Below are 23,142 nucleotides of genomic sequence, written 5' to 3'. Positions count from 1 at the left end.
TTTTGCCACCATGCTATTAATTGGCTTACCTGCATACACTGAATATTTTTCCAACATATCTTCGGCACTTTTAATTTTGTTAACTATCGACAATTCATCTAGGCCCGCCAAGAAAATTCCCACCTTTTCCATGAGATCCTTACCACATAAGCTAGGATTATGTGAATCTACTACATAAAAATCCTGAACAATTTCTTTCCTATTATAACCTACTTTTGTTGACACCTTGCCATAGACCTTAATTGGTACATTATCGTATGCACTTAATGATTTTCCACCGGGTTTTACATTCAATTGCAAGGTATCTGCCCAATCTCTAGGCAGTGTTGACACTACAGCACCAGTGTCCAGTTCCAAGGGAATGAACTTCCCATTAATTACAAAATTCACCACTTGTGACTTCACCGAACATACCTTTTCTTTCACCGAATATAGTCTGCTTTCTTCACCAGCAGCGTCTTCAGACGGTTTACCTTCCTCTACTGCCTTGACCACGGTACTGTTACCTCTTCTTCCTGCATTCCCCGGTCGTCTCTTCAAGGCCTTGATATTTCTGTTCCAGTATTCTCTGCACATTTTCCTCAAGATACAAAAAGTTAGTTACAAGTTACATTTTCCTCAAGTTTCCTTCCTTGTTACAAAAGTTGCATGAAAGTGCAGAGTTTTGGGAACATTTAATTCGAAAAGACATGGAGATCAACTCAAGCCAAGGTTCACAGGGAATTTTGAAGACCTTTCAGGTGGGGGTGGGGCAACTAGTGATACCTATCCTCGTCGTCAAAGTAAAGTTTAGAATGGAAGAGAAATCATGGTGTTCTTCACATAGCGTTATTCCAACAACAACAACAAACAATGACGTCACCCGTATACGTTACATGACTTACTATTTACAATGCTTATAAACAAAAGAGCATCTGCTCAAAACATGATACACCTAACCTATGTAGTACTTAATCCTACAAAACACCTTAATCCTAACAGATATATTTTGTCTAAAGAAACTTGAACCTGACCTGACACTTCGTCATCCTGGAAATGTGGCTATTGACTACCTTATTGTTTTATTACAATTTTTATAGATTTGTATACAGCCCAAATTCTAGTAAAACTAAAAATTTAAACTAAATTTTTTGTCAAATTTGTTTTAAATTTTAAACGACTGAATTAATTTTAACATTATTTAGGATAAAAATTCACACTTACGCATTTATGAATTTTATGTAAAGATTTACACCAAGTCTTTCGTACTCTCCTGGGTGCTTTGTCAAGGTCTGAGTGTGTGATTAGGACGAGGCTTCCATCTGTATGACTAATGAGGCTGCTCTTCATTGCAGCCTCATGAGTCGTTGAAATTAAAGCAAGCAGCGGCATTAGTCTTTTGAGATATAAGTCTCGTTCTAACTATATACTCAGACCATGACAATGCACTCATGAGAGTGCGAAAACTAGTAAATCTTTATATAAAATTCACAAATACATGAGTGTGGGTTTTTATCCAATGTCATTATGTCTGTGAGAAGACATTACCATTACTTACTTAATATTATTATAAATACAAAAATAAGTTGAAGGTTAATGATTGATTCTATACTAGTTTCAGACGTGGCTGATCGTGTGGGAAGCCTGGTGAAGAGAGCTGGTATGGAGGAGGCGGTGACCTGCATCGTGTGTTCAGAGGTGTACCAGAAGGGCCCGAGGGATCCCCTGGTGCTGCCCTGCGGCCACACCTTCTGCCGCAGCTGCGTCACCAGTGTGGTGAAGACCGGAAACGCCCTTTGTCCAACCTGCAGGTCACAACATCAAGATGTTGAGGTGGAAGATCTCTTGATTAACTTCTCCCTGCTGAGCCTCTCCTCGACTTTTAAGGAATTTCTGGTATTGTGGTTTTATCAGATTTTATTTAGTATTTTAAATGTTTCAAATTATTCTGACATGAGAAAACACAAAGATATGATTCGTGTCCCTCAGGTTACATTTAATGACAAAATATTATGTATAATTGATTTGGAATATGAGACGAAATTTCAACACACAAACCCTAAAGCTACAGTAAGTTCAGAAGTGTGATCTCAAAATAAAGGAGTTACAGCAAGAGACTGAAAACTTAAAAACCACAACGTTGGAAGTAGATTATGGATTCAAAATATAACTTATTTACAAATATTCTAAGCAAAGCACAGATAAGTAGTATACCTTACAAATTAAATAGATCAAATACAAATGACCCGAAATGGATAACAAAGGATCTGAAAAACCTTATAGGTAGAAAGAGAGCGTGGTACAAAAGGATTAAGAATGGGGAAGTCAGTTAAGAACAAGAATTCGCACAACTGGTTAGAAATGTTAAAAAAGAGATAAGGAGAGCAAAAAGAAACTATGAAGTTCGTATAGCAGGCCAAGCAAAGGCAAATCCCAAAGTTTTTTTTTCAGTTATATCGAACAAAGGTTAGGGAAAGGATAGGTCCATTAAAAACCGAGACAGGTCAGACAACGGATAATGACGAAGAGATGAGTAGTATTTTTAATAAATATTTTGTCTTTATTTACTAAAGAACAACTTAACTCTATGCCTTCAGCCGAACAAGTCTAAGTGGGTGGGGATGAAGACAGGTTCACTAGTCTAACAGTTACCAGGGATGATATTATTAAACAAATAGTAAAACTCAAACCAAACAAATCCCCAGGGCCGGATGAAGTGTTTGCCAGCGTGCTTAAAGAATGCAAAGAGGAGCTTTGCGAGCCATTTTATACCATATTTAATAAATCATTAGAGTCAGGCAGAGTGCCAGAGTCGTGGAAGGTTGCTAATGTGGTACCAATTTTTAAGAAAGGGGATAGATCACTTGCATCAAACTATCGGCCAATTAGCCTAACGTCTATTGTGGGAGTTACTTGAATCGATAATTGCAAATAGCATTCGTCTTCATCTTGAAAAACATAAATTAATAAACGAGTCATAACATGGTTTTACAAATGACCGTTCATGTTTAACAAATTTGCTGTCTTTTTATTTCAGCATAATTGAGGCAGTTGATAGTGGTAAGGTTTGCGATGTTGTGTACCTTGACTTTAGCAAAACTTTTGATACAGTGCCACATGAAAGACTGACTAAAAAGATAGAGGCTCAAGGTATTATGGGTGCTATATTAAGTTGGATTAGGGCATGGCTATTCCAAAGGAAACAGAGAGTTAGTATAAATGGGGTTAAGTTAGAGTGGGAAAATGTTGTAAGTGGAGTGACTCAAGGTTCTGTCCTGGGACCTCTGTTGTTTATAATATATATAAATGATTTAGATTCAGGTTTGAGTAGCAACATTTGCAAATTTGTCGATGATACAAAAATCAGAAGGGAAATTAACACAGAAGACTCACTAACACTACAAGTTGATCTAAATAGGGGTTTGAAATGGTCAAAAGATTGGCAGATGCAATTTAATGCTGATAAATGTAAAGTTCTGAGGCTAGGTAATGATGATAGAGTTACAAGATACGAGCTAGATGGTGTTGAGATTGCGAAGTCGGATTATGAAAGGGATCTGGGAGTTATGATTAGTAAAAATTTAAAACCAAAGGATCAGTGCATGAATGTTCGTAATAAGGCAAATAGGACACTGGGATTTATTAATCGAAGCGTTAGTAACAAGACACCTGGTGTTGTTCTTCAGCTATATCTTGCTCTGGTTAGGCCCCATTTAGATTATGTAGTTCAGTTTTGGTCGCTGTACTATAAAATGGATATAAATTCACTTGATTCAATTTACCAGCATTAGAAAACAAGATGAAACAAAGGATAGCCACCAAAACAGCAAAACGTATTGGAACCACCACCAGACTGTCAATCAAAGACTGCATACAGAAATCCTTCCAGAAAAACCTTCAATATAGAACAAGCACATGGATGGATAATCTGGTCAAGATTCTAGAGAAAGTGAACATGAAATGGGCCATTAAAAAACAAAGGGGGGGAAGATAGACCATATCAACACTTTCGGCAGCCTCTTCCATGGGAAGAATCGAATCTAAAAATAATCATTGAAGGATTACCAGTTAAAAAATAAGCATGTGACCCGCAGAGGCTCAAGGAAGCAATAGAACAACAAATGGAAACCATCTCAAGACCGACAACGACTCACATCTTCACAGACGGATCAGTTGATCAAGAAAGAGGTTCTGCTGGGGCAGCAGTTTACACTACCAACCACGAAGCTTACTTCGTGGAGCATGAATAGTGGGTGCTCAACATTGCAAACAGAATTATATGCCCTGAAGGAGGCCATAAACTATACAATTGAGAATAATTTACATGATGTCATCATTCATACCGACTCTAAATCTTCGCTCCAGGCATTGTTATCCAGTCAGCACAGAGATAATATACAACTCCTCACGGAAATTCAACATATAGGAAAAGAAACCAATAATCTAGGGCTGTCACTCACCCTAAATTAGATACCAAGTCACATTGGCATAGATGGTAATGAAAAGGCAGACTCACTAGCAAAAACTGCCACTGCTCTACCTGTTGTACAGGTTCAAATACCTCCAAGTTTTTCACAGATTAAGGAGCAAATCAAAAAGAAAATATTCTCAATTATCAAAGGTCGCCACAGAGCCAAAGTAGCGGAAGGAAGATCCACTGCGATATGGTACGAACAAGCCACTGGGTACTCCTCTTTCAAGCCTGGCAAAAAGATATCCAGAGACATTGCAGTAGCCATACACAAACTCGGACTTGGTTACAAGTGCTGCTGGGAGGTATTGAACCCAATAGTTAAAGAGTGTCACATCTGTGGAACAGAAGCAGAGGCGCCACTATTGCACTACTTACTGGAATGTGAAGCTACTGAAGCCCTGTGCATCAAACTCAACATTAGTCCAACGACAGCAGCTGCATTAGATGCAAATTCCACCGCGACTACAATGATTAGAAAAGTCGTTGAGGAATGGGACTCATTAGTGAGTATTCTGCATCTACATCCGCCACCAAGATAATGTTAATAAAACAAGACTAAAACCAGTGCACTAAAACAGAAACGATAAACAAACAGGGAAATGGAGGAATCCCCTCCTCCAGGTTAAGCTTAGACCCAAATATCACAGAAACAAGGTGAATAACCGAACTCAATTACGGGCTCACCATAGCCAGTGCTACATGGACACTTCGTCCTGAGTAGCTAAATCTGAAACAACAACAACAACAGAGTGGGAAAATGTTGTAAGTGGAGTGCCTCAAGGCTCTGTATTGGGACCTCTTGTTTATAATATATATAAGTGATTTAGATTCAGGTTTGAGTAGCAACATCTGCAAATTTGCCGATGATACAAAAATCGGAAGGGAAATTAACACGGAAGAAGACTCACTAACACTTCAAGTTGATCTAAATAGGGTTTTGAAATGGTCAAAAGATTGGCAGATGCAGTTTAATGCTGATAAATGTAAAGTTCTGAGGCTAGGTAATGATGATAGAGTTACAAGATACGAGCTAGATGGTGTCGAGATTGCGAAAGGGATCTGGGAGTTATGATTAGTAAGAATTTAAAACCAAAGAATCAATGCATGAATGTTCGTAACAGGGCAAATAGGACACTGGGATTTATTAATCGAAGCGTTAGTAACAAGACACCTGGTGTTGTTCTTCAGTTATATCTTGCTCTGGTTAGGCCCCATTTAGATTATGCAGTTCAGTTTTGGTCGCCGTAATATAGAATGGATATAAATTCTGTTTATCTGGTGGAAGTGGGGTCCCTCGATTGTTTCAAGCGCGGGTTGGACATGTATATGAGTGGGATTGGGTGGTTATAGATAGGAGCTGCCTCATATGGGCCAATAGGCCTTCTGCAGTTACCTTTGTTCTTATGTTCTTATGTAAATTGCATCTTCCAATCTTTTGACCATTTCAAAACCCTATTTAGATCAACTTGAAGTGATAGTGAGTCTTCTTTCGTGTTAATTTCCCTACAGACTTTTGTATCGAAAACGAATGGTATTCGCGATTATCGATTAAGAACATAAGAACAAAGGTAACTGCAGAAGGCCTATTGGCCCATATGAGGCAGCTCCTATCTATAACTACCCAATCCCACTCATATACATGTCCAACCCACGCTTGAAACAATCGAGGGACCCACCTCCCTTCAAGTAACTTTCAAGTAACTTTCTCACAATAGACGTTAGGCTAATTTGCCGATAGTTTGATACAAGTGATCTATCTAATAAGATCACTTGCGTCACTAATAGCCAGTCAGGCGCAGTCACAGTGAGAGGTTGTGTTAGCTAGAGCTCCGATTGCAGTAATATTATTATAGCAATAATGGAAGGATTAGTAATGATGAATCTAACCGATGAATCTAGTTGGAACTCTGAGAGCAGAGATGGATTTCCTACGGGAGGAGGTACGACAGCTGAAACATCGAGAAGAAACGAAGGAGGAGACCAATATTAAAAAGACCTCGTCGTGGAAAGTCATAAAGGCCAGGGGGTCTTAAGAAGACCTTGACAAGGCCGCCTACAGACGCCCTAAGGACTTCAAATTCATTTACCATGTTGGAAGACGAGTGCTGTGGTGAGCCTGCAGTTCACTCGAAAGGGAAATCAACGAAGAGCAACGAATCACAGGCCCCGCATAGTACTCAGAAAGTTAAGGAGGTACCTAAACGAATTTTGGTTGTGGGAGATTCCCAGGTGAGGTATTTGGACAGGACGTTTTGTGCCAGAGATAGGGGGAACAGTTTAAGGGTTTGCTATCCAGGAGCTGGAATTGGAGATATTGTTGACAACATGAAAGATATAATGACGGGAAATGGGAACAAACCCATTATTTGTATTAGTGCAGGGGGTAATGATGTTGGACGAGTTAGGAGTGAGGAACTGATATAGAAATTTAACAAAGCCATAGAATTAGGAGCAACGGGGGAATCCCGATCATATGTGGCATTCTTCCAAGGAAGAGCGTTGTGAATGAATGGTTGTCGAGGGCACTTGGTGTCAATTGCCGGCTGGAAAGATATTGCAAATCAAATGCAATGTCTTTCATAGACAACTGGGAACACTTCTATGGAACAAATGAAATGTATGCTCGTGATGGGGTGCATCTATCGAGGGCTGGGGTTGTTGCTGTTGCGAACTCGTTGGAACCAAAGGCATTTGTTTGGGTTTAAACTGTTAGTAGATAGTGGTATAAGAATTGATAGGGAGGAAGGAGGTAATAAAAGTATGTGTTTATTTGAGAAACAAATTGGCAAAATCATCAGGGAAAGAGAAGGGCCTCAAAAAACAATTCATTTAGAGTATATTACACTAACACTAGAAGTCTAAGGAACAAAATAAACGAGTTAAATGCTCTTGTCTGCACAGAAAAAATAGATATTATTGCACTTACCGAAACGTGGATGAATGTAGAAAATAGAGAACTATTAGCTGAATATCAAATAAATGGATTCAAACTATTTCACACAGATAGATATATTAGACGAGGAGGGGGAGTAGCCATATATGTTAGGGAAACCATAACTGTGTACAAATGTTTTTAAATTAATTTGTATTATTTTCAGTAAACACAAAAACAAATGTATTAAAAAAATAGATATTTGAGGTAACAAAACGGGCTTTAGTCGTTATAGGCTTTTTTACCGAACAAGGGCAACAATGTCTGCTGGCTATTTATTGATGATTTTAACTAATGTAACTTATTTTTCTATAAGTCTGTGTTGGGTTTAGTTGGGTAATCATACGAATTTTGTTTGTAATTAGTTTCAAAATGGTGTTTCAAGTTACTGACTTTGCAATGACTGAGTGGCACTTGGCAGAAAATGATCACTATTATACTCAAGCATTAATTGTTAATTCTTTCCATTGGGAACTTTAGTGTCTTATTTAGGTTGAGTAGACTGGTTTCTGATTACAAATTTGTTTTTTGCCTCATGGTGAATACTGTAATTGGGGGGGGGGGGGGCAAGATTTTAAAATTAAAGGGAAAATTAGGGGAAATATGGCGGTAATGACTATTACTAAACATTCATAATAATTATAAAATGGTTACACGGTGGTTATACATTGGTTACATATTTGTTTCAGTGTGACAAATATGTCTCCAATTCATTTAAATTGGTTACCAATTCTAAAATTCATTTATCATAAAACTTTTCTTTCTAATTTTCAGTCATGGGAGTCTTAAGCATTTTAAGGTATTCACTAAAATATGAATATACTGTAATATATATTATACACAATTTTGTATTCTATTATGAATATAATACATTTGATAGAGGTCGGTAGAGCTAATATAATGCAACAGCTTGGAAAAAATGTAGAACACATATATAAAGCCTAAACAGTTAATTTGCTAACTCTTGGTGATTAAATACATCATCTTGATATTGAATTGTTTTGATTGAGGTTAATAATGATAAAATCTGCCGTCAGTGTGATATCTGCAGCAAGCACGGGGATGAGCTGAAGTATTGGTGTCGGGAGTGTAAGGTGGCCCTGTGTAGCCTATGTCTCTACACCGACCACCAGAATGGCCACCACGTCCACCTGGCCAAGGCCTACATCCAGGAGAGGAAGTCTCAACTCAAGGACCACATCAAACTTATAATAGATAAGAATGTTGCCAAAAAGAAAGAGGAAATAAGAAATGTTTTCTTCAACAGCTCTCGGAATATTATCACTTTGTGCCAAAAGAGTACTTTTCTGCATGATTTCGAGAAGGATATGAAGCTTCTTTCATCGGAAATTGAAAAAGTTTGCAGTCTCGACTCTCTGTTTGTGTCTGAAGCAAAGGTAAAACATATTGAGATGAATAAGTTAAACTCTCTATTATCTAGAAATGAATCTACAGAAGATTCTGAAGATGAATGTGTAGCTTTTGAAGATGCAGCAGAAGGCAAGACTGAGGCTGATGAAGCAGCAGAAGGCAAGACTGAGGCTGATGAAGCAGCAGAAGGCAAGACTGAGGCTGATGAAGCAGCAGAAGGCAAGACTGAGGCTGATGAAGCAGCAGAAGGCAAGACTGAGGCTGATGAAGCAGCAGAAGGCAAGACTGAGGCTGATGAAGCAGAAGAAGGCGAGACCGAGGATGATGAAGCAGCAGAAGGCGAGACCGAGGATGATGAAGCAGCAGAAGGCGAGACCGAGGATGATGAAGCAGCAGAAGGCGAGACCGAGGATGATGAAGCAGCAGAAGGCGAGACCAGACAATGTTTGAAACTGGAATGTCGGGATGGTAGACTCCTAGTTCACTCACTCGCCCAGCGTGTCGACACCCATCTCTTCGTGCAGGTAATTATGACGTTCTACAAGAACATAATTGAGATCAGGCAATACTCATTCATTGCAATCAAATAAAAGGTAATATAAGGATTTTCATGTTTCTTAATATTGTTGCCTAATTAAATACAGTACAGCTAATCCTGAGCAGTGTGAGCATGACAGTCAACCCAATGGACAGTAAGACTCACCACTTGCTGTTTCAAACACTGAAAGGTGTAAAGTATAAAATGCAATAATTAATGAACAGCAAAAACTTGAAGGATTTTTTGTTTTAGTCAATTTTTCACATTTACGTTTCCCCTGACTTTTTATTATAATTATGACTTTTTTTTGTTACGTTATTCATTAAATTTCCATAGTAATGACCGCTCCACTAGACTGTTTTTTTCCCATTACAGATTACGTCTGAGGTGTTTCTGGAGCTGAGTGTTGGAGGCCGGAGCTTGGGTCGTGTCTATATCCAGCTGAAGCCTCGCCTGCGTCACTCACAGCAGTTCATGCTACTCTGTCTCGGTACTATGGGGCCTTCCTTTGTAGGCTCCTCAATAAGTAGTGTGAACCATAAGAATGGATTAAATGAAAATATTGTGGTTAACTCCTATACTGACAGAATTACGTCTGGTAATACAAACTTACTGACGTCTCTGGATTCCGACTGCGATATCAATACAGTATGGGAAGGCTCAGTGACTTCTGTGGATTTGGGATTAAATAAATTCGGATTTATGATCTGGACCAAAGGTCACAAAGTCGAATACTGTCCTTCACGCGGTTATAATTACTATGAAGTGGATGCTGTCTGCAATGACCATTTTCCTTTTGGCGAGATAAGTTCAGGGATGGAAGTGGTCCTGGCTGCCATAGCTCATAACCCCATCACTCAAGTCACTATAACAGGGTGTGGCCATGTGGAAAATAATTGGTAACCAATTACCCGTTAATTGGTTCCACAAATCAACAACCCTCTTACCGAAATAAGTATTAACCTAAGTCTTTCCTAAATCTAAACTTATCCAATTGATGCCCATTGTTTCGCTTTCTGTCTCGTGTTGATACTTTTAATACCCTATTAATATCCCCTTTGTTATGTCCATTCATCCACTTGTAAACCTCTATCATGTCACCCCTAACTCTTCTCCTTTCCAGTGAATGCAACTTAAGCTTTGTTAATCTTTCTTCATATGAAAGATTTCTAATTTGGGGAATTAACTTAGTCATCCTACGCTGGACACGTTCAAGTGAATTTATATCCATTCTATAGTACGGCGACCAAAACTGAACTGCATAATCTAAATGGGGCCTAACTAGAGCAAGATATAGCTGACGAACAACACCAGGTGTCTTGTTACTAACGCTTCGATTAATAAATCCCAGTGTCCTATTTGCCTTATTACGAACATTTATGCATTGATCCTTTTGCTTTAAATTCTTACTAACCGTAACTCCCAGATCCCTTTCGCGATCCAACTTCGCAATCTCAACACCATCTAGCTCGTATCTTGTAACTCTATCATCATTACCTAGCCTCAGAACTTTACATTTATCAGCATTAAATTGCATCTGCCAATCTTTTGACCATTTCAAAACCCTATTTAGATCAACTTGAAGTGATAGTGAGTCTTCTTCCGAATTAATTTCCCTTCCGATTTTTGTATCATCGGCAAATTTGCAAATGTTGCTACTCAAACCTGAATCTAAATCATTTATATAAATTATAAACAACAGAGGTCCCAAGACAAAGCCTTGAGGCACTCCACTTACAATATTTTCCCACTCTGACTTAACTCCATTTATACTAACTCTCTGTTTCCTTTGGTATAGCCATGCCCTAATCCAGCTTAGTATAGCACCCCTAATACCATGAGCCTCTTATCTTTTTAATCAGTCTTTCATGTGGCACTGTATCAAAAGCTTTGCTAAAGTCTAGGTACACAACATCACAATCCTTACCACTATCAACTGCCCCAACTATGCTAGAATAAAAAGATAACAAATTTGTTAAACATGAACGGCCATTTATAAAACCATGTTGCGACTCAATTATTAATTTATGTTTTTCAAGATGAAGACGAATTTTATTTGCAATTATCGATTCGAGTAACTGTCCCACAATAGACGTTAGGCTAATTGGCCGATAGTTTGACGCAAGTGATCTATCTCCTTTCTTAAAAACTGGTATCACATTAGCAACTTTCCATAATTCTGGCACTCTGCCTGACTCTATTGATTTATTAAATATGGTAGACAGTGGGTCACAAAGCTCCTCTTTGCATTCTTTAAGCACCCTGGCAAACACTTCATCCGGCCCTGGGGATTTGTTTGGTTTGAGTTTTACTATTTGTTTAAGAACATCCTCCCTGGTAACTGCTAAACTCGTCAACCTGTCCTCGTCCCCACCCACATAGACTTGTTCGGCTGAAGGCATATTGTTAAAATCCTCTTTAGTAAATACAGATATAAAATATTTATTAAAAATACTACTCATCTCTTCATCACTGTCTGTTATTGGACCTGTCTCAGTTTTTAATGGACCTAACCTTTCCCTAATCTTTGTCCGGTATAACTGGAAAAACCCTTTAGGATTTGTCTTCGCTTGCTCTGCTATGCGAACTTCATAGTTTCTTTTTGCTTTCCTTATCTCTTTTTTAGTATTTCTAACCAGTTGTACGAATTCCTGTTCTAAACTGACTTCCCCATTCTTAATCCTTTCGTACCATGCTCTCTTTTTTACCTATAAGGTTCTTCAGATCCATTGTTATCCACTTTGAATCATTAGTATTCGATCTATTCAATTTATATGGTATACTACGTTCCTGGGCTTTGCTTAGAATATTTTTAAATAGGTTATATTTTGAATCCACATCGAAAACCCCTTTTACGTCACCTATCGCTGGATTCACGTCTAGCTCCAATACCGGCCCACATCCAATACCCAAGACTTTCCAATCTATTTGGCCCAAAAAAATTCTTAGGCTATTGAAATCAGCTTTTCGAAAATCAGGCACTTTAACAGAATTTTCTCCTACAGATCTATTCCATTCAATGCTAAATCTGATTTCTTTATGATCACTATTCCCTAGCTCACTCCCTATTTCGAAGTCCTTAATTTGTGTTTCCCTGTTAGTTAACACTAAATCTAAAATATTATTTCCCCGCGTTGATTCCTTAATGTGTTGCGTAAGAAAGCAATCGTCATTAATTCTAGAAAATCTTCTGCTTCATTATTCCCTGTTTTGTTCAACCAGTTTATTCCACTAAAATTAAAGTCACCCATGACATAAATACTGTTACATCTAGATGCTCTAGATATTTCAGCCCATAGATGCTTTGCTTCCATTCTGTCTAAATTTGGTGGCCTATATATAACTCCTATTATAATATTATTTGCTTTATCGTTTAATTCTATCCAAATAGTTTCTGTATGTGGCCCAGTTTTGATTCCCTCTTTGAGACTACATTTCAAATTGTCCCTAACATATATGGCTACTCCCCCTCCTCGTCTAATATATCTATCTGTGTGAAATAGTTTAAACCCATTTATTTGATATTCAGCTAATAGCTCTGTTTTCTACATTCATCCACGTTTCGGCAAGTGCAATAATATCTATTTTTCCTGTGCAGACAAGAGCATTTAGATCGTTTATTTTATTTCTTAGACTTTTAGTGTTAGTATAATATACCCTAAGTGAATTGATATTTTGAGGCCCTTCTCTTTCCCTGATCATTTTGCCAATTCTTTTCTCCCACAAACACATACTTTTATTACTTCCTTCCTCCAAATCAATTCCTATACCACTATCTACTAACAGTTTAAACTCAAACAAACACCTCTAACCACTGGTTCCAACGAGTTCGCAACAGCAACAACCCCAGCCCTCGATAGATGCACCCCATCCCGAGCATACATTTCATTTTTTCCATAGAAGTGTTCCCAGTTGTCTATGAAAGATATTGCATTTGATTTGCAATATCTTTCAAGCCGGCAATTGACACCAAGTGCCCTCGACATCCATTCATTTCCCACTCCCTTTCTTGGAAGAATGCCACATATGATCGGGATTCCTTCCTTCCTTCTATGTTGTTGTTGTTGTTATAGATTCAGCTACTTGGAACAAGTTCCAAGTAGCACGGGCTATGGTGAGCCCGTAACTTACCTGGCACAGGAGCGAGGCAAGTAGCACGGGGGGCTATGGTAAGCCCGTAGTGTACTTACCTGGCACAGGAGCGGTGCTGACTCTGGCCTCTAACTGTTGTTGTTGTTTAAGATTCGCTACTCAGAACGATAAGTTCCAGTAGCACGGGCTATGGTGAGCCCGTAAGTGGAGGCTCTTTGGAGCCATTATCTATATCAGTGGCTGATACTAGAGATGTGGCGATGAATGGGGGTCTTCATGATGGTTTTCAGCCTGGAGGGCTGGCTATACCAGTTATGGAGCTGGATGGGTTAGTGTAGACCTCTAGGTTTTCCGTTTTTTCTTTGCCTGCGACTTTGGCTGAGCAGCGCTGTCGTTAGAGTTTGGTGACGTGGCCTCCATGAGGAAGTCTTGAACCGTGTAGGTGTCGTATTTGTGATGCGGCGGTGGAGCTCGTACTGTGATTTCCTTGTCTGAGGAGTCCGTAACCTCCGTAGTGGGCGTTTTTGTCTTTCGCCTCGCAGCCTTAGGTAGGTTTAGGTGTCGTTGGTTGGTGGTTGTAGCTATTTCAGGGGCACTGGTGGTGCTGTTATCGTTTGTAGACAGCACGTCTGCTAGCGCGGCTGCTGAGATAGTGATGGTAGGAGTGTTGGGAGCTGGAGAAGGAATTACCTCTGTCTGTGTCGCCCGGGACATGGGCGGTTCTGGAGTCGGTGTTGAAGTTGACCACCTGGTCGTCCTGGTGGTAGTCTCCGGAGTGGTAGAGGAGGCAGTGAGATTTACGCTAGTGGCTATGATGGGGGCCAGGCCATTGTCTATATATAATGCGTTTAGTTCACTGACAAAGCGCTGGTTGTCTGGTCCTGCAAGCCTTTCCGCTAGTTTAAGAAGACCAGGGATAATGCCTGCACGTGATGCAGGGGGCTGTGAAGGAGCCTGTGGGACCTTCGGTCCCCAATGAGATGGCTGTGTCGCCTGCTGGGAGGAGCCACATGTTGGTAGGACCGGAAAGTCTTCTGGTCGACTAGTGAGAGCTAAGGTGGTGAGTTGAACGCTTGGGGCTCTGGTCGAGGAGGTAGACGAGTTGTTTCTTTTGGCTTCAACCTGGGCCTTGATGATTTCCTGTCTGCGGGGGCAGCGGTTGGAAATTGCGGGGTGATTGCCATCACAGAGCAAGCAGTGATGGACTGTTGCCTTGCATATGGAGTAGTGATGGTCCAGTGCGCACAGGCTGCACCTCTGGACAGGGTGCTGACACTTGTTGGTCGGGTGGGAGAGCTCGTAGCACTTAAAGCACTGCTGGATCTCATGGTATCGTTCCTTTTTTATTTGGTGGGGTGGTATTTTTAGGCCGAAGCAGTAGAATCCTTGTGTGGCAGCCTGGGTGGCCGCAGCTATGGTGGTGAACGTAATCTTCATTGATGTTTTGTCGGTGTTGCAGAACTCAAGGTTGAATACTGACAGGTTTGGATTTTCGTCCTCGATATTGTTTATGATATGATGTTGAGGTCGCTCAGCGATCCACCGGCTGGTCCTGCTGGTAAAAACGGTTCTTCCGGCCAGGAACTGACGTGGGAAGTGAGGATGCAGGTAGTGCTCTTTGCGAAGAATGGCATCGTTAGTGAGGAGTTTTTCTAGCTCCTCTTCACATGAAAAGTAGAGCACGATATCTTCACCTTCCTGACTAATGTCAGCGGGTTTGAGGCCAGTTACGTCCTTTAGGACCTTTAAAGTATTGCTTCTTCCGATAGCATGACCGTCAAGTGGAGTAGCTCTGACCTTAAGACGTTTGGGTCGCATTGTGACCACACTGCGCCTTGTGATGTGTTGGCGGGAGATGTCTCTCCCGTCCTGTGGGGGCTTCTAACTGATTGATTGATTGATGAAGATTAAGCCACCCAAAAGGTGGCACGGGCATGAATAGCCCGTAAGTGGTGGCCCTTTTGAGCCATTACCAGTATCAAGAGCTGATACTGGAGACCTGTAGAGGTGCGACTGCACCCTGCGTGACGGGAGATGTCTCCCGTCATTGATCAGATTGATTGATTGATAAAGATTAAGCCACCCAAAAGGTGGCACGGGCATGAATAGCCCGTAAGTGGTGGCCCTTTTGAGCCATTACCAGTATCAAGAGCTGATACTGGAGATCTGTGGAGGTGCGACTGCACCCTGCGTGACGGGAGATGTCTCCCGTGTGGTCATTGATCAGATTGATTGATGAAGATTAAGCCACCCAAAAGGTGGCACGGGCATGAATAGCCCGTAAGTGGTGGCCCTTTTAAGCCATTACCAGTATCAAAAGCTGATACTGGAGATCTGTGGAGGTGCGAATGCACCCTGCATGACGGGAGATGTCTCCCTTATGAATGTGTTAAGATGAAGATGAAGCCACCCAAAACGTGGCACGGGCATGAATAGCTCGTAAGTGGTGGCCCTTTCGAGCCATCACCAGTATCAAGAGCTGATACTGGAGATCTGTGGAGGTGCAAGTGCACTCTGCGTGACGGGAGATGTCTCCCATGAATGTGTCCAAGATGACGATTAAACCATCCAAAAGGTGGCACGGGCATGAATAGCCCGTAAGTGGTGGCCCTTTTGAGCCATTACCAGTATCAAGAGATGATACTGGAGATCTGTGGAGGTGCAACTGCACCCTGCGTGACGGGAGATGTCTCCCGGACCAAGTGTGTGGTGGGAGGCTTCTAACTAATTCTATGGCTGTTTTATACCTCTGAATTAGTTCCTCACTCCTAACTCGACCAACATAGTGGCTTTAGGCATTGTATGTACTAGCCCTATCTATTAATCCAACAAACTTTGTAAAATCTCTTGTATGTATGTACCTTACCTAAATAAACATTTATTTATTTATTTATAACATCATTTCCTCCCGCGCTAATGCAAATAATGGGATTGTTCCCATTTCCAGCCATAATATCATTCATGTTGTTTATAATATCACCAATACCATCTCCGGGATAGCAAACCCTTAACCTGTTCCTCCTATCTCTAGCACAAAACGTTCTATCCAAATACCTTATCTGGGAATCTTCCGCAACTAAAGTTCGCTTAGGTACTTCCTTTACTCTCTGAGGGGCCTGCGCTTCGTTACTTTCCCTTTCGCATGATCCGCAGTCTCACCACAGCACTCGTCCTCCAATATGGCAAATGAATTAGAAGTTCTTATGGCGTCTGAAGGCGGCTTTATCAAAGTCTTCTTAAGGCCCCTGTCCTTTACAACTTTCCAAGACGAGGTCTTTTTACTACTGGTCTCCTCCTTCGTTACTTCTCGTTGTTGTTTCAGCTGTCGTACCTCCTCCTGTAGAGAATCCAACTCTGTCCTCAGGGCTCTAACTAGAGTCATCAGGTCCTTCACTACAACTTCCATATTGCTTAGGAAAAACTTACTGCATCTACCTTGTATTCCTCCCATGTTGGTGTTAATTGTTAATCATGTTTTGTAACATTAGAACATAAAGATCTTATTATGCTTTCACATGTTTTATACATTTCTTTCCACATTTTGAAGTGAGAGGGTTAATTCATTAGCTCCCTCGCCTCTCATTAGTCTAATCACCGAAGCTTCATTTATCTCTGAAATTCTATCCCCAATATTGTATAAGGTCAATCATATCATTAACCGACGGGAGACATCTCCCGTCACGCAGGGTGCAGTCGCACCTCCACAGATCTCCAGTATCAGCTCTTGATACTGGTAATGGCTCAAAAGGGCCACCACTTACGGGGCTATTCATGCCCATGGCACCTTTTGGGTGGCTTAATCTTCATCAATCATATCATTATTATCTCAATAATAGTATTTCTTGCGTCATGAGAATAATCCTGGGATTATTCTCATGGGATTATTTTGTACCGTCTCCTACTTGTTTAGTCTGCCTTTACCAGAACAAGACATGACAGGGGCAGCATATCAATAAGAGTAATGTGGTAATTGCATGGCATCTCACAGTATGTCATGTGATTACCATAGGAATGTGAAATATAGAGTATAATTAATAATTGTGTACTGTATGAGTTTGTGAGCCCCTTGAGGGACCTTATATAGACGAGGGTAGAAATAGCCTAAGCTACTCTATCCCCATCTCTACTGTCAAAACTGTATTGGCCCAAACACTCAGGTCTGACACAAAAGAACGTACTGACTCCCAACGACCTGAAAGTACTAGTATTAAAAGCTATGATTTGTTCAGATCTGAAACCTACATCTATGGGCAACACAAAACGTCCACTAGACTGTGCGACACAGTGGTTGCAAGGATCAGGTTGGGTTACCGTTACCTGTGGCAGGTGGCTGCAGGTGACGGGTCTCCCAATCCTGAGCACTCCAGTTGCAAACTCTGTGAGCAGGAACTACGGCATGATCTCCCGCACTACATCACTGAATGCCCAGTTATTAGACCTTTCAGACCAGTTGGCATGAGGTACCTGGAGCTTTGCAATTACTTTATTCACTCTCGTGTTCTTGAAGATATCCTCACAGTGTACCCAAAATTTGCCAGTGCAGGCTACTAAACATATGACCCTGTATGACTATCACCACTGCTTTTTATTACCATTGCTACCTTATTCACTCTTGTGTTGATATCCTCAAAATGCATCCAGAGTCTGTCAGTGCAGACTGCCTATCACATGCCTCTGTATGACTAACCATCCTGTGTGATGGGGATTTTTTTTAGCATCATGTAGTTAGCTTTTTTGACACACTCTACTCCACTTCATATAGTCTAGGGCAGCTGCACTAATGCAGATGTACCTCATGTATTAATAAAAAAAAATTGAGATGTACTGTTTTTTCTCAATAAACTTACTTGAACTTGTGATACCTGACCTCGCACCTTGACAACCCACATCAACCCGTTCTCTTGATTTGCCACAACGTACAAAATCCAACGATCTAACCTAACCAGAAATGCATGAACCCGACTCTTTACACGTAACCCATGCATAAAAATGTGGAGCTTTGTGAGTTACTTAGTTTCCTAGCACGTTGCATTTTGGTTGCACGTTGCATGCCTTCAGCCGAACAAGTCTATGTGGGTGGGGACGAGGACAGGTTGACGAGTTTAACAGTTACCAGGGAGGATGTTCTTAAACAAATAGTAAAACTCAAACCAAACAAATCCCCAGGGCCGGATGAAGTGTTTGCCAGGGTGCTTAAAGAATGCAAAGAGGAGCTTTGTGACCCACTGTCAACCATATTTAATAAATCAATAGAGTCAGGCAGAGTGCCAGAGTTTTGGAAAGTTGCTAATGTGATACCAGTTTTTAAGAAAGGAGATAGATCACTTGCGTCTAACTATCGACCAATTAGCCTAACGTCTATTGTGGGAAAGTTACTCGAATCTATAATAGCAAATAAAATTCGTCTTCATCTTGAAAAACATAAATTAATAAATGAGTCGCAACATGGTTTTACAAATGGCCGTTCATGTTTAACAAATTTGCTAACTTTTTATTCCAGCATTGTTGAGGCAGTTGATAGTGGTAAGGATTGCGATGTTGTATACCTTGACTTTAGCAAAGCTTTTGATACAGTGCCACATGAAAGACTGATTAAAAAGATAGAGTCTCATGGTATTGGGGGTGCTATATTAAGCTGGATTAGGGCATGGCTATACCAAAGGAAACAGAGAGTTAGTATAAATGGAATCAAGTCAGAGTGGGAAAATGTTGTAAGTGGAGTGCCTCAAGGCTCTGTCCTGGGACCTCTGTTGTTTATAATATATATAAATGATTTAGATTCAGGTTTGAGTAGCAACATTTGCAAATTTGCCGATGATACGAAAATCGGTAGGGAAATTAATTCGGAGGAGGACTCACTATCACTTCAAGTTGATCTAGATAGGGTTTTGAAATGGTCAAAGGATTGGCAGATGCAGTTTAATGCTGATAAATGTAAAGTTCTGAGGTTAGGTAATGATGATAGAGTTACAAGATACGAGCTAGATGGTGTTGTGATTGCGAAGTCGGATTGCGAAAGGGATCTGGGAGTTATGATTAGTAAGAATTTAAAACAAAAGGATCAATGCATAAATGTTCGTAATAAGGCAAATCGGACACTTGGATTTATTAATCGCAGCGTTAGTAACAAGACACCTGGTGTGGTTCTCAAGCTATATCTTGCTCTAGTTAGGCCCCATTTAGATTATGCAGTTCAGTTTTGGTCGCCATATTATAGAATGGATATAAATTCACTTGAACGTGTCCAGCGTAGGATGACTAAGTTAATTCCCCAAATTAGAAATCTTTCATATGAAGAAAGATTAACAAAGCTTAAGTTGCATTCACTGGAAAGGCGAAGAGTTAGGGGTGACATGATAGAGGTTTACAAGTGGATGAATGGACATAACCGGGGGGATATTAATAGGGTATTAAAAGTATCAACACAGGACAGAACACGAAACAATGGGTATAAATTGGATAAGTTTAGATTTAGGAAAGACTTGGGTAAATACTGGTTCAGTAACAGGGTTGTTGATTTGTGGAACCAATTGCCGCGTAACATTGTGGAGGTGGGGTCCCTCGATTGTTTCAAGCACGGGTTGGACAAGTATATGAGTGGGATTGGGTGGTTATAGAATAGGAGCTGCCTCGTATGGGCCAATAGGCCTTCTGCAGTTACCTTTGTTCTTATGTTCTTATGTTCCCTGGTTACCATAACATCATATTAGAACATAAGAACAAGGTAACTGCAGAAGGCCTATTGGCCCATACGAGGCAGCTCCTATCTACAACCACCCAATCCCACTCATAAACATATCCAACCCACGCATAATTTGTTGAGTGAACAGGTTGTAGTGGGCGACTGCATGTGAGTACATGTCACTTCTGCATGTTACTTTTTTATGTGAAGCTTCCCAATTATAAATATACTACCATTTATGAATAAAGTTTCTGATTGACTGTAAATGTTAATTTACAATTTTTTGTAGCAAATAATGTTCTCTCATGATTTTCCCAACTGATAACATTTGGTGTCTGGAGTAATCAGACATAACGGCATCTAAAGAATTTCTGTGTTCGTGTAAGTTTATTGAAATAAAACACATCCCCAAAAGATTGAGCAGATTAGGCTATTGATATCCTTTAAATGCTTAGTGCTTTCTTCCAAGCCTTCCAAGACAACTCAAATATTTTGTTTTTTGTAGTGAGTTGATTTTCTTCTATAACTTAAACTTTTAATTTGTATCAAGATTCCTTAAAACTAATTTGAAAATGGAATTAAATCACATGTAATATCGGTAATGAAGTATGAAGCATCAAATTTCACGAAAATGACACATACTTTGGAGAGAATTTGCAAAATATGATTTTTTGGAAAGCTATCTCTTCTGTAGTGGCCAGATAAACATTACTGCGCCTTAGGTTGTGGACTCTGTGTAATTCACAGTGTAACTGTAACAGTGATGTAACCCCGGGTATCCCACAACTAACGGGAACAATGTGATGATGATGATTGATTGATTGAGGAAGATTAAGCCACCCAAAAGGTGGCACGGGCATGAATAGCCCGTAAGTGGTGGCCCTTTTGAGCCATTACCAGTATCAAGAGCTGATACTGGAGCTCTGTGGAGGTGCGACTGCACCCTGCGTGACGGGGGGAGATGTCTCCCGTGGACAATGTGAATGCATGTAATTATGAATATAATGAGTCCCAGTAACAATGTCGCTGTAAATCCCATGTCAGGAAAGTGGCGAGGAGTACGGAAGGTGGTGAAGAGAAAGGAAAGTAATGAGGAGTAAGGAAATTGGTGAGTGGTAGAGTAAGTAGTGATGGATTGAGAAAGTGGTGAAGAGGTAGGGAAGATGGTGAAAGGGTAGGGAAAGTGGTCAGGGGGGAAGGGAAGGTGGTGAAGCAAAGGTAGGATGGAGAGAACAGGTGGTGAAGGGATAGGGGGCGTTTAGAACTCTCCCTAATTTCCATCATTACGGGCTCACCATAGCCCGTGCTACATGGACACTTCGTCCTGAGTAGCTAAATCTTTAACAACAACAACATCCATGAGAGTTTGGAAGCTGAGATGAACACACTTGGTCCGGGAGACATCTCCCGTCACGCAGGGTGTTGTCGCACCTCCACAGATCTCCAGTATCATCTATTGATACTGGTGATGGCTCAAAAGGGCCACCACTTACGAGCTACTCATGCCAGTGCCACCTTTTGGGTGGCTTCATGTTCATCTTATCACATTCACAAGGAAGACATCTCCCGTCACGCAGGGTGCATTCGCACCTTCACAGATCTCCAGTATCAGCTCTTGATACTGGTGATGGCTCAAAAGGGCCACCACTTATGGGCTACTCATGCCCATGCCACCTTTTGGGTGGCTTAATCTTCATCTTAAACACATTTATAAGGGAGACATCTCCCGTCATGCAGGGTGCATTCGCACCTCCACAGATCTCCAGTATCAGTTCTTGATACTGGTAATGGCTTAAAAGGGCCACCACTTACGGGCTATTCATGCCCGTGCCACCTTTTGGGTGGCTTAATCTTCATCAATCAATCTTCATCAATCTGAGATGAACAGACTGTTGGATCAGTGTCGGAAGAGATTACAACCTCTGAAGTCTCTGGCATGCTGTGGAAAGGGAGTAGGAATCGATTGATTGATGATTGATGAAGATTAAGCCACCCAAGAGGTGGCACGGGCATGAATAGCCCGTAAGTGGTGGCCATTTTAAGCCATTACCAGTATCAAGAGCTGATACTGGAGATCTGTGGAGGTGCGAATGCACCCTGCGTGACGGGAGATGTCTCCCGTGTTTTAAACAGATGAAGAAGATGAAGATGAAGCCACCCAAAAGGTGGCACGGGCATGAATAGCTCGTAAGTGGTGGCCCTTTCGAGCCATCACCAGTATCAAGAGCTGATACTGGAGATCTGTGGAGGTGCAAGTGCACTCTGCGTGACGGGAGATGTCTCCCATGAATGTGTCCAAGATGACGATTAAACCATCCAAAAGGTGGCACGGGCATGAATAGCCCGTAAGTGGTGGCCCTTTTGAGCCATTACCAGATCAAGAGCTGATACTGGAGATCTGTGGAGGTGCGAATGCACCCTGCGTGACGGGAGATGTCTCCCTTGTGAATGTGTTAAGATGAAGATGAAGCCACCCAATAGGTGGCACGGGCATGAATTGGTAAGTGGTGGCCCTTTTGAGCCATCACCAGTATCAATAGATGATACTGGAGATCTGTGGAGGTGCAACTGCACCCTGCGTGACGGGAGATGTCTCCCGGACCAAGTGTGTGGTGGGTAGGAATCCCTGTGCTACAAATGATATAGTTGAGTACTGTAAGATCCCTTGTTGATTATGCTGCACCTGTTATTTCTTGGTTTGGTAAAGGTAAAGTGGACAAGTTGGAGAAGGTATAAAATAAAGCAATGAGAATACTCTTAAGATGCCCTAGAAATGCTATAATTCAGATAATGAGGATGTAATTGAATTTGAAGAGTATTGGGGATAGAATTTCAGAGATAAATGTAGCCTCTGCCATTAGATTAATGAAAGGGGGGGGGAGCTAATGAATTAATCCTCTCAGTTCAGAAGGTGGGAAGTAATGAACAATGTATGATAATGAATAATAAGAGAGCATATATGAGTACCTTACGTTTTAATGTTATAAAAAATGATGTTATTCCAGAATGTACAGGGGCTCACCATAGCCCGTGCTACTTGCCCCGCTCCTGTGCCAGGTAAGTTACGGGCTCGC

At 41.0% G+C, this 23,142-nt stretch overlaps 1 protein-coding gene across 1 annotated transcript; it reads left to right on the top strand.

Moving 5' to 3' along the window:
- Positions 1-1,610: 1,610 nt before the first annotated feature.
- On the top strand, positions 1,611-12,370 carry LOC123768283 (uncharacterized). Its single transcript, XM_045758743.2, has 3 exons — positions 1,611-1,875; positions 8,423-9,280; positions 9,670-12,370. Exons 1-3 carry the CDS (start codon positions 1,642-1,644, stop codon positions 10,195-10,197), a joined length of 1,620 nt encoding a protein of 539 aa, XP_045614699.1. The 5' UTR covers positions 1,611-1,641; the 3' UTR covers positions 10,198-12,370.
- Positions 12,371-23,142: the final 10,772 nt, after the last annotated feature.

The sequence above is a fragment of the Procambarus clarkii genome, chromosome 59 (genome assembly GCF_040958095.1).
Source record: "Procambarus clarkii isolate CNS0578487 chromosome 59, FALCON_Pclarkii_2.0, whole genome shotgun sequence".
In the NCBI taxonomy this organism is placed as follows: Eukaryota; Metazoa; Arthropoda; class Malacostraca; order Decapoda; family Cambaridae; genus Procambarus; species Procambarus clarkii.
The sequence above is the reverse complement of the archived record's forward strand: the minus strand, read 5'-3'. Positions and strand labels throughout refer to the sequence as shown.